The following is a 22,439-nucleotide window of genomic DNA, read 5'->3' as shown; positions in this document are numbered from 1 at the left end:
AACGTTGCAAATGGCCCTCGAATGACAGTGTTTCAATGGTGTAAACAGCCGCTAGTATTCTTTTGTTTATAACCATACTTTTCACGATGGCATACCATAATAAAATGTCTTGTGAAACATTTTTCGACGGAACGTGTAGTTTTCTTTTCCTAAAAAACAATGTTTATTGCTAAAATAATATGTACCGTCTAAGAGTTTTTAAAAGAGTATGAAATTATTGTAAGTATGGCTGGTAGCATAATAAACAGTTATGATAAGGAAGAAAATACGAATAATATTGAAATTCACCACGTTTGAAGTTTATGGTAAGAATATAACATAAAACTCTTATGTTTATACGGCTTTAGTATTCTATTTATAGATTCGTGAAGAGATTTCAAACATATACATTTCTGTAACAATTACAAAATGATCCAAATTCACCAGAGGATATACAGTCCCAAGAGAAAATAATGTATATGTGTAAATTTCCCGATGAGGTAGACATAATGAAACCTTAAATTTAGAATATTACTTTTATGTTGTGGCACAAAATGTATAAATGTCAATCAGGCAATTCATCCGTCAATGATATGGGCAAAAATTATATAAACTACTATGAATTTATATTTACTGCATGATGTATTTTGTATATATTTTATTGCTATTTTGTAGATAATTGTTTACTGGGTTTAAATTATTTCAGACACTATTGCTATGTAGTATGAAAAAATAAAAGCTATCAAGTGCAAGATGATTTGGATGGAAGAGTCACAGTCCTTATAAGAGGATATTATGCTAGAATCCTTTCAAATCATAAAGTAAAAAATAAACTTCATAACAAGCACATTTGAGACATACCTTGGAGAAAATGAAGGATTAACACCTTGAAACCAGTGATATATTTGCTGTCTAAAGAATAACATAGGCAAGTGACTCTTTTCTCTAAAACTGCTGTGTTTAATAATTTTTATTTTATATTTTAGGTCGAAGATATGGCTCTTTTTATAAAAAAGCTAAGAAGCGATTGTTAAGTATAGTGCGTTTAATGGGTGGTTATTTTTACATGTTGATCTGTTCGTCACATTTTAAAATGTTTGCATTGCTTACAATATTTTAATAAATATTGCAAACTTAATATTTTCATGTTGTTAATAATTATTTTATATGGGGCTATTATTAAACATCTTTTCTCGTACTAGTTGTGTAATACTTTTTCCATATTATTGTAACAAATTTCAAAGTTAAATATTCCAGATTCCTGCAAGTTATATATAAATATTTTAATTTTTCGTATTTTTATGGGGTTTTTATATAATTATATGTTTTATTATTATTAATCATTAATAGATATAAAACACGTAGTTATCATTCAAAATCATCTTTATAGTAATCATTAAATTAAAAGGAAAAACAGGGTTACTTTCTCGAAATCAAAACATGTCATTCATAATCGCCAATATTTTCCACGTTCACTCAAATTTGTTAACTAAATCCGTTCGTCCTGTTTGTTCTGTATCTTGCATTCTGTTTGTCGCCAAGCGCCGAAAGTTATTGTGGCGAACACTGGAACTAAGCAAAGAGAATTCAGTTCTGCTCGTGCGCATTTTCAATTTTCACAGGAAATTCGCCACGAATGCTCAAGTCTGTACCCACCATTCTATATCCTAAAATTGTTCATTTGGTTCTAAATGTATTGTTTGATATTTTGAGATATTTAATTTAAATATCATCTGTGGTGGTACATATATCTGAGATACATTGGAAAATCTCGGGTTTATGACTTATAAGTTAAATTATAATCATATTATTATTATCAGAATGAAGGAATTACAATTGAAATATTTTAATTCATTCGAATCTATATATTATGTCCAGCGCTAATTGCTAACTTCATTAGAAAGAAAAGTAAGAAAACTTATTTACCGACTGAAACGCGAGGGAATTGTCATTCATTTTCCCTCGCTTCTGTATAAGGGCTGATTGTATTTTTGTATTATTCGCCTATTTATATTAATATTTGCTGAGATTTACATGATTAATGAGTTTAAAAACTTGTGAGGGTTTAGTTTTGTTTGTTTCTTTAACAGGTAAGCAGTTTTCTAATATTCTTGTCCGTTAAGCAGCTTTGTTCTTTCTTAAAATTGATTCGTTTCTATTTACGCGTTAAAATCAACGAAATTTGTATAGGTTTGTAATGGAAAATAGACCGGGGGGCAGGGCTCACGGCCGAGCCAAAGGCGAACATCAGCAGGGCCGAGGGAGCGGCCCCAGACCGGGTCTCTCGCAAGGCCCATCTCGTCAATGTGGCTCCAGAACTTTTGCACCGCAAGGAGCCTGGGGCACCCGAGGAACTTCGCAGCAACATCAAGCACCACAGGGCCAGTGGGGCCCCAAAGTCCAACAATCTCAGTCCCAGCCCCCGCCGCAAGTGTCAGGGCAACAGAGTCAGTGGGGCGCTCGCGGACCTCCAGATTCCCTTCCGCAGATGAGACGTTGTTGATAACGTTATGAGTTATTGTGGGTGATATTATGCATAATTTGCAGCAATCTGCGGGACGTGATCCAGGAACTATATGCGTTGAAGAACAACAACAAGCCTTGACAGCTCAAGGTAAGATTGTCTCTGATTCATTTTGTAGATGAGTAGTATTAGACATTATTGATTTATAGTTCGACAGACTGGTGGTACAGGCGACGAGAAACGTGGCGGCGGTAGGGGAGTTAAAGGAAGAACTAATCGGAAAGGAATCGTGGACTCGAAGCCCAAACATTATGCGACCAAACAAGGTTAGGACCTCTAAACGTACTTAAGACACAACAGATGATGGTTGGTGATTTTCTATTTTGTAGGCTCGGATGGAGAGAAAATCTTGCTCAAAGCGAACATTTTTCCGCCGCTGAGCGCGACCAAGTGGGGACTGAATCAGTACCGTGTCGATTTTAAACCGGAACTGAACAATACAAAAACACGACAGGTCCTAGTTCGCAGAGCCTTCGTAAACAAACTTTCTTCAGGCATATTGTTTGATGGTGCTGCTCTCTACACCCCAACCAAACTCCAGCCGGATCCCATGGAACTGGCTGTTGCTGATGATAGTAAGTGCTAAATGACTACAGATTGTTTTTCATGCTTTTAAAAGCGAATATATTTATACATTTATTGAGCGTATCAATTTGATCGATGAGCTTTTCCCACTTTTCTGGTAATATCATGATTTTGGCAATTTCTGGATTTTCTGAGCCTAAATCTAAACCAAATGATCTTCACAAGATCCTTTTAAAGTGAGATTTGCTCCGTTAGTATGAATAAATAGCAATCTTTCTAGTTTAGGTTATATAGTAGATATATAGTTGCGCCAACCGATTTTTCCGGAGCTACTAAAGATGTGTGTGATCTAGGATGCCTGCGATGGAATATTTTTTAAACCCATATTTCAATCGCGTCATTTGTTGATAGCAGAAAGTCAAATTAATGGTATAAAACATATTCATATGTGTCAATGGTTCAAAACATTTTCGTTGTGCACATTTGGTTGTCTGGATCTACACCGATATGTTTAAAAGTGGCCAGCTAGTAACTCAATGATTATGTAGCTAATTTAGCTACCAATTAGTCCCTTCGTTCTATAATTCAACATTATCCAACATCAGTAACTGCAAACCTTTAACTCGACTCTCATCTTGTTTTTTAATTTGGTATCAGTTTTATATATTTTCTTTCCTATGATGACAAATCTATTAACTTCCAGTCTTTTAGCTAGTTCTGTGCTCTTACAGGCTATAGATTTTTGGAGTACTATTAAAAAAAAATTAAAAGCATGATCGTTAGTCTTTACATGCTGATACCAACATTGGAAGGTCTTTGTTGTTTCTGTGTGATATATTTTTGAAAATACCGAGCAGGTCATGTTTCGTCAAAAGAACAAGCATTAATAAAGAGGAATAACGTCTGGTAAATACGCCGGTAATGCCGATTGTGTTAGCTGGGTTTATTTTCAAGTTTCCGTCGACTCATTGGCGAGTGATGTTTTGCAGATAACGTGAAATACTTGGTGTCCATTCGCTTGGTGGGAGAGGTGAACTGGGGCGATTGGCACTACCTGCATATCTTCAATCTCATTGTCAGGCGTTGCCTGGAGTCGTTCGATTTCAAGCTGCTGGGGAGAAATTATTTCGATCCTATGTACAAGGTGACTATACCGCAGTATAATCTGGAGCTCTGGCCCGGTTATATCACGTCGATAAGGCAGTTATATCACGTCGCTGGTGCTGAGATCTGACGGAGAAACAGAGAGAGAACTTCCAGCTGATAAAGTCCCTGAGCGAACACACCTGTATCGGATCAAGTGGTAAGTATAGTCTATTCAAAGTGTTTTTAGTAATGCGTCATTGATATTTGTGTAGTATTTTTAGTATTAGTATTTTTTTAAGGCCGGAATCAATTTGTAACCCTGAATATCTGAATTAATATGATATATTACGGAGCGACTTAAAATTTATCAAAATAAAGGGCTAAAACCTGTAATAATAGGTTTATAACCTGTAATAATTATAAGTAATGTTTTGAGTAATTTAGCGTACATCTGACAACCGGACGGTGACCCGCTGTCAGACATATGCAAAGTTCTTGAAAACAATTATGATACGAGGTTTTAACTCTTACCTATAAATTATTGTGGCTGTATAATTAACTGTAGTTTTTAGATATAGTATAATGTTAAAATAAATTATATTTGGTAACATTTTTGTTCAATTATTTTATTTAGATTAAATTTTAAAATTTTTTTATGTCAATGTTTCTTTTCGAAATAACCTATTAAAGCCGAAATCAATTTGTGACCCTAAGTATCTATTGTTTTCGACATTTTCAAACTAGGTAAAATATTACGGAGCGACTTAAAATCAAAATATTCAAAGAAACAAAATAATGTTTGCCGGTTTATATCCTGGAGTAAACTCTAGTAATTATAACTAATGTTTTCAACATTTTAACGTACATTTGACAACCGGGCGGCGACCAGTTCTCAGACGAATGCAAAATTCCTGAAGGCAATTAATGATAAAAGTGATAAGAGGTTTTAACTCTTACCTATAAATTATTGTTGCTTTATAATTAACTTTTTTTATGTATACTATAATATTAAAATAAATTATATTTGATAACGTTTTTGTTCAATTATTTTATTTAGAATAGAATATTCTGGTATGTCAACGTCAAACTGAACTAAAACTCAGAGTTGATGCGGCAACATTGCGATGTTTCGATAACACAAATATACATGGTGCTTTACTGAAAAAAACTTTGAATAGACAATATATTAAGTTGCTTTTGTTCAAAATAACCGATTATAGATGTAGTCTTTTTCTGACCATCTAATGGCAATCGCAATATGTAAATTATCATATATATTTTGTATTGTATTGCATTGCCCATCAGAAAGTCATAAGGAAACCAAGCCTCATTATCCCTGAGATATTTGGAATATTGACATTATTTAAAAAAATTACAGTTTCAAAAAAAGTTAATTTAATTTAATCTACTGTTGTTATTTAGGAAGAGTGGAGGAAGGTTAAGGGAAATGATCACCGAAAGGGGTCACCATGTTTATAATATTGTATTTGCCATATTATTTGATAATTTCGCATTCACCATATTATTTATAATTTAGCATTCGTCATATTATTAAATAGTTGATGAAATCGTTTTTTTTTCTTTAATAGACCTGCCATAGCCGGATTGAACGAGACCCTATATTTCATGTGATGGATCTATGCATGTGAACAAAGTTGTTTCTCTTAGGATAAGAATTTTTTGTTTTGTTTTTAAGAGATCTCAGGTTTTGTTTTTATTCACACATACCTAAACGATGTAGTTCATAAAGGCACTTTGGAAGTTCGTCCACCGTACCTGATTTAAAGTTAAATGTTAGTTAATATAGGATTACATTTTAGAATTAAGACATGAATGTACATTCTTTTTTAATATCATAAGAGTTTTGACATTATTTTCATAATAATAAAAACTATATAACAATAAACAACAAAAATATTTGTTTTATTCGAACTTCCAGTCCAGGATCTTCAGGTAGGCGGCCTCGGCCCTCTCGTTTACTTGCCAAGCCTCCAGGTGCATCTAAAACTATAAGAAAAAACGCTACGCTGTATAGCTAGAGCGTTATAGTGAGTACAGACATGAATTTCGAAATTTTCGAAAACGAGACTAAAACAATAAATACAAATCTTACTACTATGCAAAACTATATTTTATTGAATATTGCAGTTATTCAATATACAGCTGGCGGCAAATGTATAAATCCGCCACTATACCACCATTTATATATATATATATATATATATATATATATATATATATATATATATATATATATATATATATATATGTATATATATATTTATATATAATATAATAATACTAATTTAACATATCGGCAACATTGCAGATGGCCCTCGAATGACAGTGTTTCAATGGTGTAAACAGCCGCTAGTATTCTTTTGTTTATAACCATACTTTTCACGATGGCATACCATAATAAAATGTCTTGTGAAACATTTTTCGACGGTACGTGTAGTTTTCTTTTCCTAAAAAACAATGTTTATTGCTAAAATAATATGTACCGTCTAAGAGTTTTTAAAAGAGTATGAAATTATTGTAAGTATGGCTGGTAGCATAATAAACAGTTATGATAAGGAAGAAAATACGAATAATATTGAAATTCACCAGGTTTGAAGTTTATGGTAAGAATATAACATAAAACTCTTATGTTTATACGGCTTTAGTATTCTATTTATAGATTCGTGAAGAGATTTCAAACATATACATTTCTGTAACAATTACAAAATGATCCAAATTCACCAGAGGAGTCCCAAGAGAAAATAATGTATATGTGTAAATTTCCCGATGAGGTAGACATAATGAAACCTTAAATTTAGAATATTACTTTTATGTTGTGGCACAAAATGTATAAATGTCAATCAGGCAATTCATCCGTCAATGATATGGGCAAAAATTATATAAACTACTATGAATTTATATTTACTGCATGATGTATTTTGTATATATTTTATTGCTATTTTGTAGATAATTGTTTACTGGGTTTAAATTATTTCAGACACTATTGCTATGTAGTATGAAAAAATAAAAGCTATCAAGTGCAAGATGATTTGGATGGAAGAGTCACAGTCCTTATAAGAGGATATTATGCTAGAATCCTTTCAAATCATAAAGTAAAAAATAAACTTCATAACAAGCACATTTGAGACATACCTTGGAGAAAATGAAGGATTAACACCTTGAAACCAGTGATATATTTGCTGTCTAAAGAATAACATAGGCAAGTGACTCTTTTCTCTAAAACTGTTGTGTTTAATAATTTTTATTTTATATTTTAGGTCGAAGATATGGCTCTTTTTATAAAAAAGCTAAGAAGCGATTGTTAAGTATAGTGCGTTTAATGGGTGGTTATTTTTACATGTTGATCTGTTCGTCACATTTTAAAATGTTTGCATTGCTTACAATATTTTAATAAATATTGCAAACTTAATATTTTCATGTTGTTAATAATTATTTTATATGGGGCTATTATTAAACATATTTTCTCTTACTAGTTGTGAAATACTTTTTCCATATTATTGTAACAAATTTCAAAGTTAAATATTCCAGATTCCTGCAAGTTATATATAAATATTTTAATTTTTCGTATTTTTATGGGGTTTTTATATAATTATATGTTTTATTATTATTAATCATTAATAGATATAAAACACGTAGATATCATTCAAAATCATCTTTATAGTAATCATTAAATTAAAAGGAAAAACAGGGTTACTTTCTCGAAATCAAAACATGTCATTCATAATCGCCAATATTTTCCACGTTCACTCAAATTTGTTAACTAAATCCGTTCGTCCTGTTTGTTCTGTATCTTGCATTCTGTTTGTCGCCAAGCGCCGAAAGTTATTGTGGCGAACACTGGAACTAAGCAAAGAGAATTCAGTTCTGCTCGTGCGCATTTTCAATTTTCACAGGAAATTCGCCACGAATGCTCAAGTCTGTACCCACCATTCTATATCCTAAAATTGTTCATTTGGTTCTAAATGTATTGTTTGATATTTTGAGATATTTAATTTAAATATCATCTGTGGTGGTGTATATATCTGAGATACATTGGAAAATCGGGTTTATAACTTATAAACTAAATTATAATCATATCATTATTATCAGAATGAAGGAATTACAATTGAAATATTTTAATTTATTCGAATCTATATATTATGTCCAGCGCTAATTGCTAACTTCATTAGAAAGAAAAGTAAGAAAACTTATTTACCGACTGAAACGCGAGGGAATTGTCATTCATTTTCCCTCGCTTCCGTATAAGGGCTGATTGTATTTTTGTATTATTCGCCTATTTATATTAATATTTGCTGAGATTTACATGATTAATGAGTTTAAAAACTTGTGAGGGTTTAGTTTTGTTTGTTTCTTTAACAGGTAAGCAGTTTTCTAATATTTTTGTCCGTTAAGCAGCTTTGTTCTTTCTTAAAATTTATTCGTTTCTATTTACGCGTTAAAATCAACGAAATTTGTATAGGTTTGTAATGGAAAACAGACCGAGGGGCAGGGCTCACGGCCGAGCCAGAGGCGAACATCAGCAGGGCCGAGGCAGCGGCCCCAGACCGGGTCCCTCGCAAGGCTCATCTCGTCAAGGTGGCTCCAGAACTTTTGCACCGCAAGGAGCCTGGGGCACCCGAGGAGCTTCGCAACAACATCAAGCACCACAGGGCCAGTGGGGCCCCAAAGTCCAACAATCTCAGTCCCAGCCCCCGCCGCAAGCGTCAGGTCAACAGAGTCAGTGGGGCGCTCGCGGACCTCCAGATTCCCTTCCGCAGGTGAGACGTTGTTGATAACGTTATGAGTTATTGTGGGTGATATTATGCATAATTTGCAGCAATCTGCGGGACGTGGTCCAGGAACTATATGCGTTGAAGAACAACAACAAACCTTGGCAGCTCAAGGTAAGATTGTCTCTGATTCATTTTGTAGATGAGTAGTATTAGACATTATTGATTTATAGTTCGACAGACTGGTGGTACAGATGAGGAGAAACGTGGCGGCGGAGGGGGGGTTAAAGGAAGAACTAATCGGAAAGGAATCGTGGACACGAAGCCCAAACATTATGCGACCAAACAAGGTTAGGACCTCTAAACGTGCTTAAGATACAACAGATGATGGTTGATGATTTTCTATTTTGTAGGCTCGGATGGAGAAAAGATCTTGCTCAAAGCGAACTTTTTTCCGCTGCTGAGCGCGACCAAGTGGGGACTGAATCAGTACCGTGTCGATTTTAAACCGGAACTGGACAATACAAAAACACGACGGGCCCTAGTTCGCAGAGCCTTCGTAAACAAACTTTCTTCAGGCATATTGTTTGATGGTGCTGCTCTCTACACCCCAACCAAGCTCCAGCCAGATCCCTTGGAATTGGCTGTTGCTGATGATGGTAAGTGCTAAAGGACTACAGATTGTTTTTCATGCTTTTAAAAGCGAATATATTTATACATTTATTGAGCGTATCAATTTGATCGATGAGCTTTTCCCACTTTTCTGGTAATATCATGATTTTGGCAATTTCTGGATTTTCTGAGCCTAAATCTAAACCAAATGATCTTCACAAGATCCTTTTAAAGTGAGATTTGCTCCGTTAGTATGAATAAATAGCAATCTTTCTAGTTTAGGTTATATAGTAGATATATAGTTGCGCCAACCGATTTTTCCGGAGCTACTAAAGATGTGTGTGATCTAGGATGCCTGTGATAGAATATTTTTTAATCCCATATTTCAATCGCGTCATTTGTTGATAGCAGAGAGTCAAATTAATGGTACAAAACATATGCATATGTGTCAATGGTTCAAAACCTTTTCGTTGTGCACATTTGGTTGACTGGATCTACACCGATATGTTTAAAAATGGCCAGCTAGTAACTCAATGATTCTGTAGCTAATTTAGCTACCAATTAGTCCCTTCGTCCTATAATTCAACATTATCCAACATCAATAACTGCAAACCTTCAACTCGACTCTCCTCTTGTTTTTTAATTTGGTATCAGTTTTATATATTTTCTCTCCCACGATGAGAAATCTATTCACTTCCAGTCTTTTAGCTAGTTCTGTGCTCTTACAGGCTATAGATTTTTGGAGTAGTATTAAAAAAAAATTAAAAGCATGATCGCTAGTCTTTACATGCTGATACCAACATTGGAAGGTCTTTGTTATTTCTGTATGATATATTTTTGAAAATACCGAGCAGGTCATGTTTCGTCAAAAGAACAAGCATTAATCAAGAGGGATAACGTCTGGTAAATACGCCAGGTCATGCCGATTGTGTTAGCCGGGTTTATTTTCAAGTTTCCGTCGACTCATTGGCGAGTGATGTTTTGCAGATAACGTGAAATACTTGGTGTCCATTCGCTTGGTGGGAGAGGTGAACTGGGGCGACTGGCACTACCTGCAGATCTTCAATCTCATCGTCAGGCGTTGCCTGGAGTCGCTCGAGTTCAAGCTGCTGGGGAGAAATTATTTCGATCCTATGTACAAGGTGACTATACCGCAGTATAATCTGGAGCTGTGGCCCGGTTATATCACGTCGATGAGGCAGCATGAAAAACAGATCATGTTGAACATCGATCTAAACTTTAAGGTGCGTTCTAGGATATTTCGGCCAAGACTGAAGCTTACCACGTTCGTATATTTGCAGGTCCTCCGTACCGACAACGTCTATGACCTTCTATTGGAGTGTCAGAACGATCGTAACGCCAGGAAAGAGTTCCAGCAACGGGTGATGGGCTGCATCGTCATGACCTACTACAACAACAAGACATACCGGATAGACGACGTCGATTACGATCAGAACCCAGATAGCAAATTCAAGAAACGCGATGGTAAGATTATCGGCGCGATTCGGGGACTCGTCGTGTGATTATGCCGTGCCCGTTGTTTGTAGGAACCGAAATTAGTTACCGCCAATATTTCGAAGAGAGATACCGCGTCCGCATAACCCGCAATAATCAGCCAATGCTCATTTCCCGGTCCAAACCGCGAGAAATCCGAGCCGGAATGCCAGAGATCGTCATGCTGGTGCCCCAGCTATGCACGATGACGGGTCTGACGGAGAAACAGAGAGAGAACTTCCAGCTGATGAAGTCCCTGAGCGAACACACCCGTATCGGATCAAGTGGTAAGTATAGTCTATTCAAAGTGTTTTTAGTAATGCGTCATAGATATTTGTGACATCGAAAATAAATGAAATAATTGAACAAAAATGTCATTAAATAAAATTTATTTTAACATTCAATACATATATTATCGAAGGACTTAAAACTACAATTTGGAACACAGGTTTAAGTTTGTACGTTAGATTTGTTTTGCTTCCATTAAACTCTTTTCCACAACACCCACCCAATTAACAATTGTATACATTAGAGACGTATTTTACTTTCATTCGAGAGCATATTTACCTTTTTTAGAAGTCATCTTGGTATCACTGTATATTTTATTTCTTCTGCTACCATCTATGTACACCATTCTTCATAAAATTAATCACTGAATTATGTCTAATACATCTACCATATCTACAAAGCAGTATTTATTCTCTCCTTATACGTTATAACCTAATGCCCATATTTAATTTTGAACAATTACAATCATATCTGTGCATACAAACCTTTCACGCCCTACAATACCATTTTCTACAGTTATATTCAGTTAATATATAATTAATTACCATGCATACCTTTAGCTTTTTCCACTCCCATCACACTGTCTCAGGAATTTCCAACATTGCACAGCATTACCTCATATCCTTAAAGTTTCCTTCAGTCAATTTCACTTTCCGACTCACTGTCCAATCCAATTACCAAACTGTTAATTTCTAATCACAATTTATCAATTTCTTCCTATGTATGTCTTATCGAGTTCATCCAAATCGAAAGTGCTATGGTTGACTATGCTTTCTTCCACATACCTAAACAGTTTTTGATGGAATATCCTTCTCCACTAGCAATATATCTGCAATTAATTGTTAATAAATATAATGACTAACTAAACCTAATCGAATACTATTGCAACTTTTACCTTTTTCCTTTTTCCATCAATTTTTGTTGACTCTACACTTTTTTGTTACTTTCTTGCCAAGAGTGCCACAATGAACCTTTATGAAATATTCAATATAAGTTTCATCAAGATAAACACAAATTCAAATAGTTTAAAAAATTGAATTATTTTTACAACTGGCAGTGGATCTTCACAGCATTTAAACCATATGCCCTTGTAAGAGTGTATGAAAGGATGTCTTACATCCCTCAAAAAGCTGCATGTCCTTTATGTATATCTGAGAAGTGAAGATTGGAACTTTGTAAAATGGTAGAAACTAATGGGATTATTTATGGTTTATTCGAGTGATTGACCTTTTTCATAGTTGACGACATAGCTATTCGAGGGAGCCCGGAGAAAGAGACCGTCGAACTTTGCACATTAATATTTGGGTCTGAACCCGTGTTGTTCGTCTGATATGATATGGTTCTGCTCTGCAAAAAGCTGAGAGCTTTTTCAGTTGGAATACTGATATTTCATCGTATCCAGGTGCCTTTTTGGGCTTCAGTTTGCTGATGATTTTTTGTAGCATTTTTGGTGAGACTAGATGGTTTTGGAGAGAGTTTGGAGGCATTATTTTCACTAGATTATTGGCCTCTCTGATGACGTTTTTGTTTCGAGTGGCGCCACTTCCTTTTTTAAAAGGTAGGCATCCCATTAGTTTTTCGAAGGATTCGGCAAGGAGACTACGAAATTTCCTGACCATGCAGATTTCAGGGGGGTGAATGTCTTTTTTGACTTTTCGAGATTCTCCAGATGTCTGCGGGCGCTGCTGGGTTTCCAGTCTCAGCTGCATAAAGATGAGGAAAATAGAATTACTAGCTCTCTAGATTCGCCATTTCAAATGGATTTAGCGCACGAGAAATTAAGGGTCAATAAAGTTGCCATAAAGCCAATGAAACAAAATCAACGCATATAACGTTTACCCTACGTGGAAGAACATGTCCACCAGTGAATATCAATCATCGTCAACTCCCCCAAGCAGAGCATGTTAAATATCTTGGTATGCACTTAGATCGACGCCTAACCTGGAAGAAGCATATACTCTCTAAACGGAAACAACTGGGACTAAAATTATATCAAATGTATTGGCTCATCGGGCGCAAATCCAAATTATCATTAGATAACAAGGTATTGCTGTATGAGTCTATACTCAAGTCCATTTGGACATATGGAATCCAACTATGGGGTACCGCTAGCAATTCTAATATACCCATCATTCAACGGTTCCAAAATAAGGTGTTGCGTGTCATTGTTGATGCTCCGTACTATATTTCAAATAAAATGATACAACGCGATATTCCTCTAGAACCTATAACGAGTGTAATTCAACGTGTTTGTGTGAAGTACTTCGAAGGAGTGTCAGTGCATCCCAATGTACTCGCTAATCAGCTAAATATGCGACGTGATAGTGAAGTGCGTAGACTAAAACGTTTAACACCACCTGATCGGATTACTAGACATATGTAGACTTTAGAATAAGACTAATTAATTAAGATAATATTTTATACAGAAGATTGCTTAATGAAGTGATTTTCTACATGCCATGTATATATAATATAGACATAAGAAATACTTATTGCCAATAGGGCAGATTGTGGACTCACGAAGAGTAATAAAAAAATATATTGAGACATTTTTTCGGTAAAGTCCAACTTAACCCAATCCAAAATGGTTGTCGGCTCCGCATCGAGTTGCAATATTGCGTTCTAGGGATGCAGAAAATATATCGATATTTTCTGAAAAAAATATCCATATTTTTGGTCGATCTATCGATATTTTTTGATATTTGTTCGAAATAGATTAAATATCGTTATATTAGTAATATATTAACTATATTATTACAATTGTAAAGGTTTAGTGAATTTTGGTAGTTAATTTTAAAGTTCCGCCAAACATTTTTATTATTTAAAAGAAATATATATTTCTTTACTCTAATATTTAACTGTTTTTGCTTTTTCTTAGAAATATCGATATTTTTTTCGGTGGCTAACACCCCCAATAGCGTTCTCATTCTCTATCTGCTCCACTCTAGCCCGGATGAACAAACTGCGCGAGTTCAGCGCGAAGCTGCAAAAATGCCCGAAGGCTATTGAAGAACTCAAGAAATGGGACCTGAAGCTGGCCCAGGACCTGGTCCAGTTCACAGGACGCGTGTTACCGCAGGAAACCCTCGCTGGCGGCTCGGGTTCGCTCATGCCCGGACCTCGTGCCGATTGGACCGGCAACCTGAAGACTGCCACCATGTTCGCGCCTGCCAAGTTGGACGCGCTGGTGGTGGTGTGTCCGGTACGGCTCAAGAAAGCCACCGGCGAGTTTGTCGCCAGCATACAACAGGTCGCCCGAGGTGAGTAATTTATCACCCCATACCATGTTGATTTGAGTGTTCAACTTTGCCAGTTCTCGCAAGTCATATGTAAATTCGAAGAATGTAGTATAAATAAAATAAATTATCTCGAATTTTTTAAAGTAGTGTAGGTACCCAGAAACTAAGATTGTGGCGTATATCAGACACATCCTGTATTTTTGACCTTGTTTACCCATGCTTCAACACTTGTAGCATCGCTTTTATATTTTGTACCTGTGATATTCAATTGATTTGCTTGCTGAATATTATATAAATCTTTATGAGTCAATAAGTCCAATCTTTTCAAATTGCCACTGGTCAGGTTTATTAGCTCGGGTTTCATACAATATGATATCTATTGCAATTTTAGCAGGGAGACTTGGCTTTGGTTAAAATCATACTTTTATCTTATTTTATTAACGCTCACCTCCCACCTTTGGATACAGTCTTATGAATTCCAGATCGATTAAGCTAAAATTTATAAATGCTAATATTTTTATGATTTTAGTTTGCTTTATGATCAACGAGCTGGGATTTTGATGGGATATACTCACGTAAAGAACATTGAGTCATATTTATGTGAACTTTTATATTCGTATGGTCAATTATATATATAGTGGGTGAAAGTTTTTTAACACTATTTACAGGTCATTGGTTTATATATTAATATCTACTATTTATGATTAAAATATGAAGTGTACAAAAGTAAATAAATTATAAACAACAAGATTCTTAACCTTACAAAACAATATAACAAGCCTAGGAACTATCGACTGAAAACAGACGATAGTCGTAAAACAGAAAAAAAAGTCGATAGTCAAAAAACTAGCGACTAAAATTAGTAATTACTATTCAAAAATTCAAATGCACGGTTCGACATTTTTTTTCCAATTCGTGATGTCGACGAAGATGTACTGTGATTATATTTTCTAACGGTAGTATAAGCGAGTCGGAGATGTAAATATTCCCTTACGTAATACCTTTAAAAAAGACGAGAAGGAAAAAAATAATTACTGAATACTATTAACATGCAATTTAATATTTCATTTTAAACGAAATAGAATTACTTTTATATTGGAATGTTCTGTGGATATGTAAAAACGAATTGAATTTTTCTATAGAATGGTATAAGACCCCACACATGTTTTATCGTATTTTAATATGTTAGTTTTAAAAATGATCCCACAATAACTACTAGAGCTTTTTTAAATAAAGTAAATACTTTATTATTGAACGAAAGTATTGTTTAACAAAAATCGAGGGAGTAATCGAAATATTACCTATTAGTGCCGTAAAAAGTCAAAAATATTTTACTATTTATCATTCACAATTTTAATCTTTTTGCCCTATTACATTAACAATCTTGAAAAATATCGTTCCAAAATGCTGCTATATTAATATACAACATATTGTTATTTACAAGGAAATTACCACAAAATTATAAAACTATATATATTACATATAAATCTATGGAAGCATAAACTGGGTAAATTTTTGTCAAGGTCGCGGCTACTACGACAGAGCCAGAAGAATCAGTCGAATGAAATTAGTAGAACCAAAAATAGTAACTAAAAGTACCCGACAAAAAAGTCGATAGTAAATAATGACAAAATCAGTCGGGCCGAAAATAACGATTGAAACAGTCGATAGTAAAAAGTAGTCAATTATTAAAAAGTCGATAGTCGTTTTCATTCGATAGTTCCCAACGCTAAATATAACGCTTAAGCTAACTTAATGTATGAATATATAATATAATAATATAGGATACCATACAAACAATTAAGTGATACTAAAACTCCAACGAGCGCCAGGTTTGAAACAAAAGTGGCTGCCGCAGTCGTTGTTGGATTCAACCTTTCGATCGCTTGTGAACGGCAACGCCGCAAAATCAAGCGTAAACTGTTGAAACTCGCCGAATGCTGACTATGATCATGCAAAATCAGCTGCTACTGTCGCTTACGGCTAATGAATGTCTGTTTCGTTTTCCAGTGATGAAATTCCAAATCTCGGGGGTAAAAACCGTCGATTTGGGGGACGATCGGGCGCAGAGCTACCTGGGCGGTTTGGAATACGCCATGTCGACCCTCCACGCCCAGCTGGTGTTCGTGGTACTCACCAGTAATTCCCACGATAAATACACCGCGGTGAAGAAGAAATGCTACGTGGATAGGGCGATGCCGTGCCAGGTGGCCGTAGCGAAGACCGTTCAGAAGAGTAGGTGCTCATGGAATTCGTGATATCGGCGCTCAGTCTCGTTTGATTTCAGATAATCGGTCGGTAGCTATGAAGATCGCCATACAGATGAACTGTAAGCTTGGCGGGTCGCCGTGGGGTTCTACCATGCCTAGATTTACGATGGTCGTAGGGTAAGTGACGTAACGTTGTTTCAAACGATGACGGTACTCAAATGAGTACCCATATTTTCAAAACTCCCATGGGTACGAATTAAAACCCGCTGTTTTAACATAAGATGGCTCCAGGGAAACCTGGCCATGATATGTCAAGGGAAGACTGTAATATGACGTGATGTTTTTTAGGATCGAATTTTTCCACTATTTGTTTTCTCTGCAATTCTGTTAGCGACTCATCTACTACTTATTTTAGACGACTTTCTGTAATATTGCCGTATATTTAAACAACGGCGCACTACAACGGTATAATTATTATAGCCTCTTTTATCTTTTTATATGTATCGGAACAATACAGGCTATTTACCAAACTTGCGGTATTTGTTCCTTTTCCCATACTCCATACTAATTCTTTTGCGCCTCCTTTCAGTTACGACGTCTGCCGTGATACTGCCAACAAAGGGAAGAGTTTCGCCGGAATGGTGGCCTCCATTGATGTAGGATGCTCACAGTATTTCAGCATGGCAGTGGAGCACGCGCAAGAGCAAGAGCTCAGCAGTAACATAGCCGCCTTTGTCACGTTGGCCTGCGAACACTTCCAGTCGCGGAATGGTGTATATCCAGGTAAGGACGCGGTGTCCGGTACCACCGACGATTTTCATCTTATATCGTTTCAGAACGCATAGTGGTATACAGAGATGGTGTGGGCGACGGTCAGATAAAATACGTGAAGGAACACGAGGTGGAATTGCTGAAGGAGAAGCTGAAGAGCGATCTGTTCAAGGACCGACCCCTGAAGCTGGCCTTCATCATAGTATCGAAGCGTATTAACACCAAAATTTTTAGGGCCCAAGCGGACGGGCTGAGCAGCAATCCACCGGCGGGTACGGTCGTCGACGACGTCATCACGTTGCCGGAACGGTACGACTTCTTCCTGGTGTCCCAGTGTGTCAATCAGGGAACCGTAGCGCCTACCAGTTACAACATCATCGAGGATACATTGGGCATAGACGCCAACAGGATCCAGAGGTTCACCTTCAAGCTCACGCACATGTACTTCAATTGGTCCGGTACCATCCGCGTGCCGGCTCCCTGTCAGTACGCCCACAAACTTGCTTTCATGACGGCCCAATATCTGCACAGGTGAGTTTTTGTGTCGATTAAATCTTTGTGTCTTGCCGCCGCATTCACTATTTTATTTAATAGTATTGTGACTTCTCTTAAATGTATAGTCTATTCAAAGTTTTTTGTCATGGATATTTGTGACGTCGAAACATTGCAACGTTGCCGCATCAACTCTGTGTTTTAATTCAATTTAGCTTTGACATACAAGAAAATTCTAATATAAATAAAATAATTGAACAAAAATGTTACGAATACAATTTATTTTAACATTATAGTACATAACATAATACATATACTATTGAAAGACTTAAAACTATAATTAAGAACATTGGTATAATAGTTTGTAGGTTAGATTTGTTTTGTTTACATTGAACTCCTTCCACGCCACCCATGAGGCAGAATTTCTAGGCGCGTTTTTTTTATGTAGTGGTATCCCCTGGTAGAGGCCTAATCATCTACCTAATTAACAATTATATATCTCAGAAGCGAGTTCATTCTAGAGCATATTTACCTTTTTACGTTTAGTTCTTCCTTCGATGGTGTGTTTACTTGTTAAGTCATCTTGGCATCACTGTATATTTTATTTCTTCTGCTACTATCTGTGTACACCATTCTTCATAAACTTAGTCACTGAATTCCGTCTAATGCATTTACCATATCTACAAAACCAGTTGTATTCAATCTCTACTCATACATTCTAACTTATTGCACATGTTTAATTTTGAACAATTACAATCATATCTGTGCACACAAATCTTTCACGCCCTACAATACCATTTTCTACAGTTATATTCAATTAATTATGTGCATACCTTTAGTTGATTACACTCTCATCACTCTGTCTCAGGAATTTCTGGCACTGCACATTCCAGCATTATCACATATCCTGAATGTTTCCTTCAGTCACTTTCACTTTCCGACGCAATCACTAAACTGTTAATTTCTAATCTGTCTAAAACATGTTCACGATTCCACCATTTATCAATTACTTCCTCTGTATGTCTTACCAAGTTCATCCAAACTGAAGGTGTTATAGTTGACAATGCTTCCTTCCACATATCCAAACAGTTTTTGTTGGATTATCCTTCTCGACCAGCAATATATCTGCAATTAATTATTAATAAATATAATACGCGACATCGGTAATTCATAAGACCATTTTCCAATTTTGGCCCAAGTTAGAAGCAGAGCCAAAATTGTAAAATTTCGATAGTCCATATCTCGGAAACTATAAGAGATAATGCAATTTGGTAATCGACAACGTACTTACCATGCCGAATTAGCAATATATCTGCAATTAACTATTAATAAGTATATATAACCAACAAAACCTAATCGAATACTATTGAAACTTTTACCTTTTTCCATCAATATTTGTTGTCTTTACACTTTTTTTGTTACTGTCTTGCCAAGAGTGCCACAATGAACCATTTTGAAATATTCAAGTTTCTTATATTATTTTAATTTTAAGGTAATATCTGGAAGTTCCATTAAACCTATCCGAGGGTTATCTTTACACCGTTTAAAATCTATACCCTGTAAGAGTGTATACCTCAAAAAGCTACATGTCCCTAATTCTTTTATGTATACTTTCCAGAGAGACAATTTTCTCTAACGTATTATTCTTCATTTTGTAAGCGATGTTATTCACAGTACCCACAGTAATATTTAGCACGCCGGCACACTGCTAAAACACATATTCATTAAAATTGTAGGGGCTTATATTATTTAATATCATCAATAATTACCTCTCTAACGAAATTTACCGACAAAGAGGGCCTCCGTTACCTCGTTTCTTTTCGAAATAATCTATTAAAGCCGCAATCAATTTGTGACCCTGAATATCTGAAGTAATATGATATATTACGGAGCGACTTAAAATTTATCAAAATAAAGGGCTAAAACCTGTAATAATAGGTTTATAACCTGTAATAATTATATGTAATGTTTTGAGTAATTTAGCGTACATCTGACAACCGGACGGTGACCACCTGTCAGACATATACAAAATTCTAGAAAACAATTATGATACGAGGTTTTAACTCTTACCTATAAATTATTGTGGCTGTATAATTAACTGTAGTTTTTAGATATATTATAATGTTAAAATAAATTATATTTGGTAACATTTTTGTTCAATTATTTTATTTAGATTAGATTTTTTTTATGTCAGTGCCAAACTGAATTATAACTTAAGAGTTGTTAAGAGGTTTTAACCCTTACCTATAAATTATTGTTGCTTTATTTTTGTTCAATTATTCTATGTAGAATAGAATATTCTTGTATGTCAAAGTTAAACTGAACTAAAACTCAGAGTTGATGTGGTAACATTGCGATGTTTCGACAACACAAATATACATGGCGCTTTACTAAAAAAGCTTTGAATAGACATTATATTAAGTTGCTTTTGTTCAAAATAACCGATTATAGATCTAGTCTTTTTCTGACTATCTAATGGTAATCATAATATGTAAATTATCATAAATATTTTGTATTGTACTGCATTGCCCATCAGAAAGTCATAAGGAAACCAAGGCTCATTATCCCTGAGATATTTGGAATATTGACATTATTTTAAAAAATTACAGTTCCAAAAAAAATTAATTTAATTTAATCTACTGTTGTTGTTTAGGAAGAGTGGAGGAAGGTTAAGGGAAATGATCACCGAAAGGGGTCACCATGTTTATAATATTGTATTTGCCATATTATTTATAATTTAGCATTCGTCATATTATTAAATAGTTGATGAAATTGTTTTTTTTTTCTTTAACAGACCTGCCATAGCCGGATTGAACGAAACCCTATATTTCATGTGATGGAACTATGCATGTGAACAAAGTTGTTTCTCTTAGGATAAGAATTTTTTGTTTTGTTTTTAAGAAATCTCAGGTTTTGTTTTTATTCACACATACCTAAACGATGTAGTTCATAAAGGCACTTTGGAAGTTCGTCCACCGTACCTGATTTAAAGTTAAATGTTAGTTAATATAGGATTACATTTTAGAATTAAGACATGAATGTACATTCTTTTTTAATATCCTAAAAGTTTTTACAATATTTTCATAATAATAAAAACTATATGACAATAAACAACAAAAATATTTGTTTTATTCGAACTTCCAGTCCAGGATCTGCAGGTAGTCGACCTCGGCCCTCTCATTTACTTGCCAAGCCTCCAGGTGCATCTAAAACTATAAGAAAAAACGCTACGCTGTATAGCTAGAGCGTGATAGTGAGTACCGACATGAACGAAGCGAATGGTTCTGTTTCTGGGCGTATATAGTAATCGGCGAGCGTAGCGTATTCTCCGTAGCGGTATTTTCTGGTGATCGAAATTAACTCGAAAATTCGGGTCCCCCAAATTCATTTAACGGTTTGGTTCGGAGGAACGTATACTTTTCACAATAGCATAAGAAAGAAATTATGATTGGTTATGGTAAGATAGAAAATACGAATAATATTGAAATCTAACTCATTTGAAGATTATGGTAATATGACATAACACTCTTATGTTTATACAACTTTAGTATTCTACTTATCGATTCCTAAAGATATTTCAAACATTTACAATTGTGTAATGACTAAAAAATAATTTAAATGATCATAAGATATATACAGCCGAAAAAAAACGGTATTTGTTGAAATTTCACTATGAGGTAGACATTATAAGAATATAAATTATGAATATTACCTTTATTTGGTAGTTCAGTTCCAAACTTCGTGGGGTGAAGACGTATTTTCAATACGCTCCAAGCTCTAGAAAGATACCTTTCTATAAAAAAAACCCAGTATTTTATTACGGTTATTTAATTGAGAGTTAAAAACGCATAACAGATGCGGCTATTCGTCTCTCAGCGGGCCTAAAGTGTAGTTAATAGGTGTTTACGTGACCAGACAAAAAGACTGCATCTCAATTTTATTAGTGTTTTAAAACTATTTCCCCTTACTTTACAACAGTCCTTTTGAAATTTATTTATAGTATTTTTGGTCAAAAACTAGTGCAAAAATAACGAAATTAAATAAAATATTAAAAATATAAACATGGCAAACCACAACGATTCAACCAAATCACCTGCACACTTTGATATAAAATTAGAACAATCAGCAATAACGCAAACTCCACCATCAGAATGGACTACACTCATTAATAAAAAGCAACTGGGAAGCCCAGAAGAAGAAATTGCGAGAAAACAAACAAGGATCAGTGACTATTGGTTACAGAAACCAATAGAGACAAAAAACAGCTTTAGCAACCTATCAGAAGAAATTGAAGGGAATAGACAAACAAGCCCTGAAAAAGTTGTTCCCAAACCACCACCAATCACAATCTATAAGGTAGGTGTAATAAAACACATCCATGACCTATTGGAAACCATCACTACGAACTACACAATTAAAACAGTGAGCTATGAAATAATAAAAATTCAATTGTTCGAAGCGGAGCACTTTAAAGTTTCAGTAAAAGAAC

The 22,439-nt window shown here is 35.1% G+C and overlaps 1 protein-coding gene and 2 long non-coding RNA genes across 3 annotated transcripts; all 3 read left to right on the top strand.

Annotated features, from left to right (window-relative positions):
- Nucleotides 1-772: 772 nt before the first annotated feature.
- Nucleotides 773-1,115, top strand: LOC143205810 (uncharacterized). The gene is made up of 2 exons (XR_013007928.1): nt 773-907; nt 966-1,115. It is a non-coding gene; the product is annotated as an uncharacterized LOC143205810 (long non-coding RNA).
- A 6,084-nt stretch (nt 1,116-7,199) lies between these two features.
- Nucleotides 7,200-7,542, top strand: LOC143205809 (uncharacterized). The gene is made up of 2 exons (XR_013007927.1): nt 7,200-7,334; nt 7,393-7,542. It is a non-coding gene; the product is annotated as an uncharacterized LOC143205809 (long non-coding RNA).
- Nucleotides 7,543-8,360: 818 nt separating this feature from the next.
- LOC143205808 (piwi-like protein Siwi) lies at nt 8,361-21,070 on the top strand. Its single transcript, XM_076418831.1, has 14 exons — nt 8,361-8,494; nt 8,595-8,892; nt 8,952-9,018; nt 9,078-9,194; nt 9,258-9,503; nt 10,444-10,700; nt 10,758-10,941; nt 11,004-11,237; nt 14,187-14,498; nt 16,488-16,712; nt 16,765-16,864; nt 17,277-17,470; nt 17,524-17,989; nt 20,745-21,070. Exons 2-14 carry the CDS (start codon nt 8,602-8,604, stop codon nt 20,785-20,787), a joined length of 2,736 nt encoding a protein of 911 aa, XP_076274946.1. The 5' UTR covers nt 8,361-8,494; nt 8,595-8,601; the 3' UTR covers nt 20,788-21,070.
- The last annotated feature ends 1,369 nt before the right edge of the window (nt 21,071-22,439 follow it).

Source organism: Rhynchophorus ferrugineus, unplaced genomic scaffold, assembly GCF_030347505.1.
Source record: "Rhynchophorus ferrugineus isolate W39M unplaced genomic scaffold, kcgeb_rfMv2 rfM17, whole genome shotgun sequence".
Taxonomy (NCBI): domain Eukaryota; kingdom Metazoa; phylum Arthropoda; class Insecta; order Coleoptera; family Curculionidae; genus Rhynchophorus; species Rhynchophorus ferrugineus.
The sequence above is the reverse complement of the archived record's forward strand: the minus strand, read 5'-3'. Positions and strand labels throughout refer to the sequence as shown.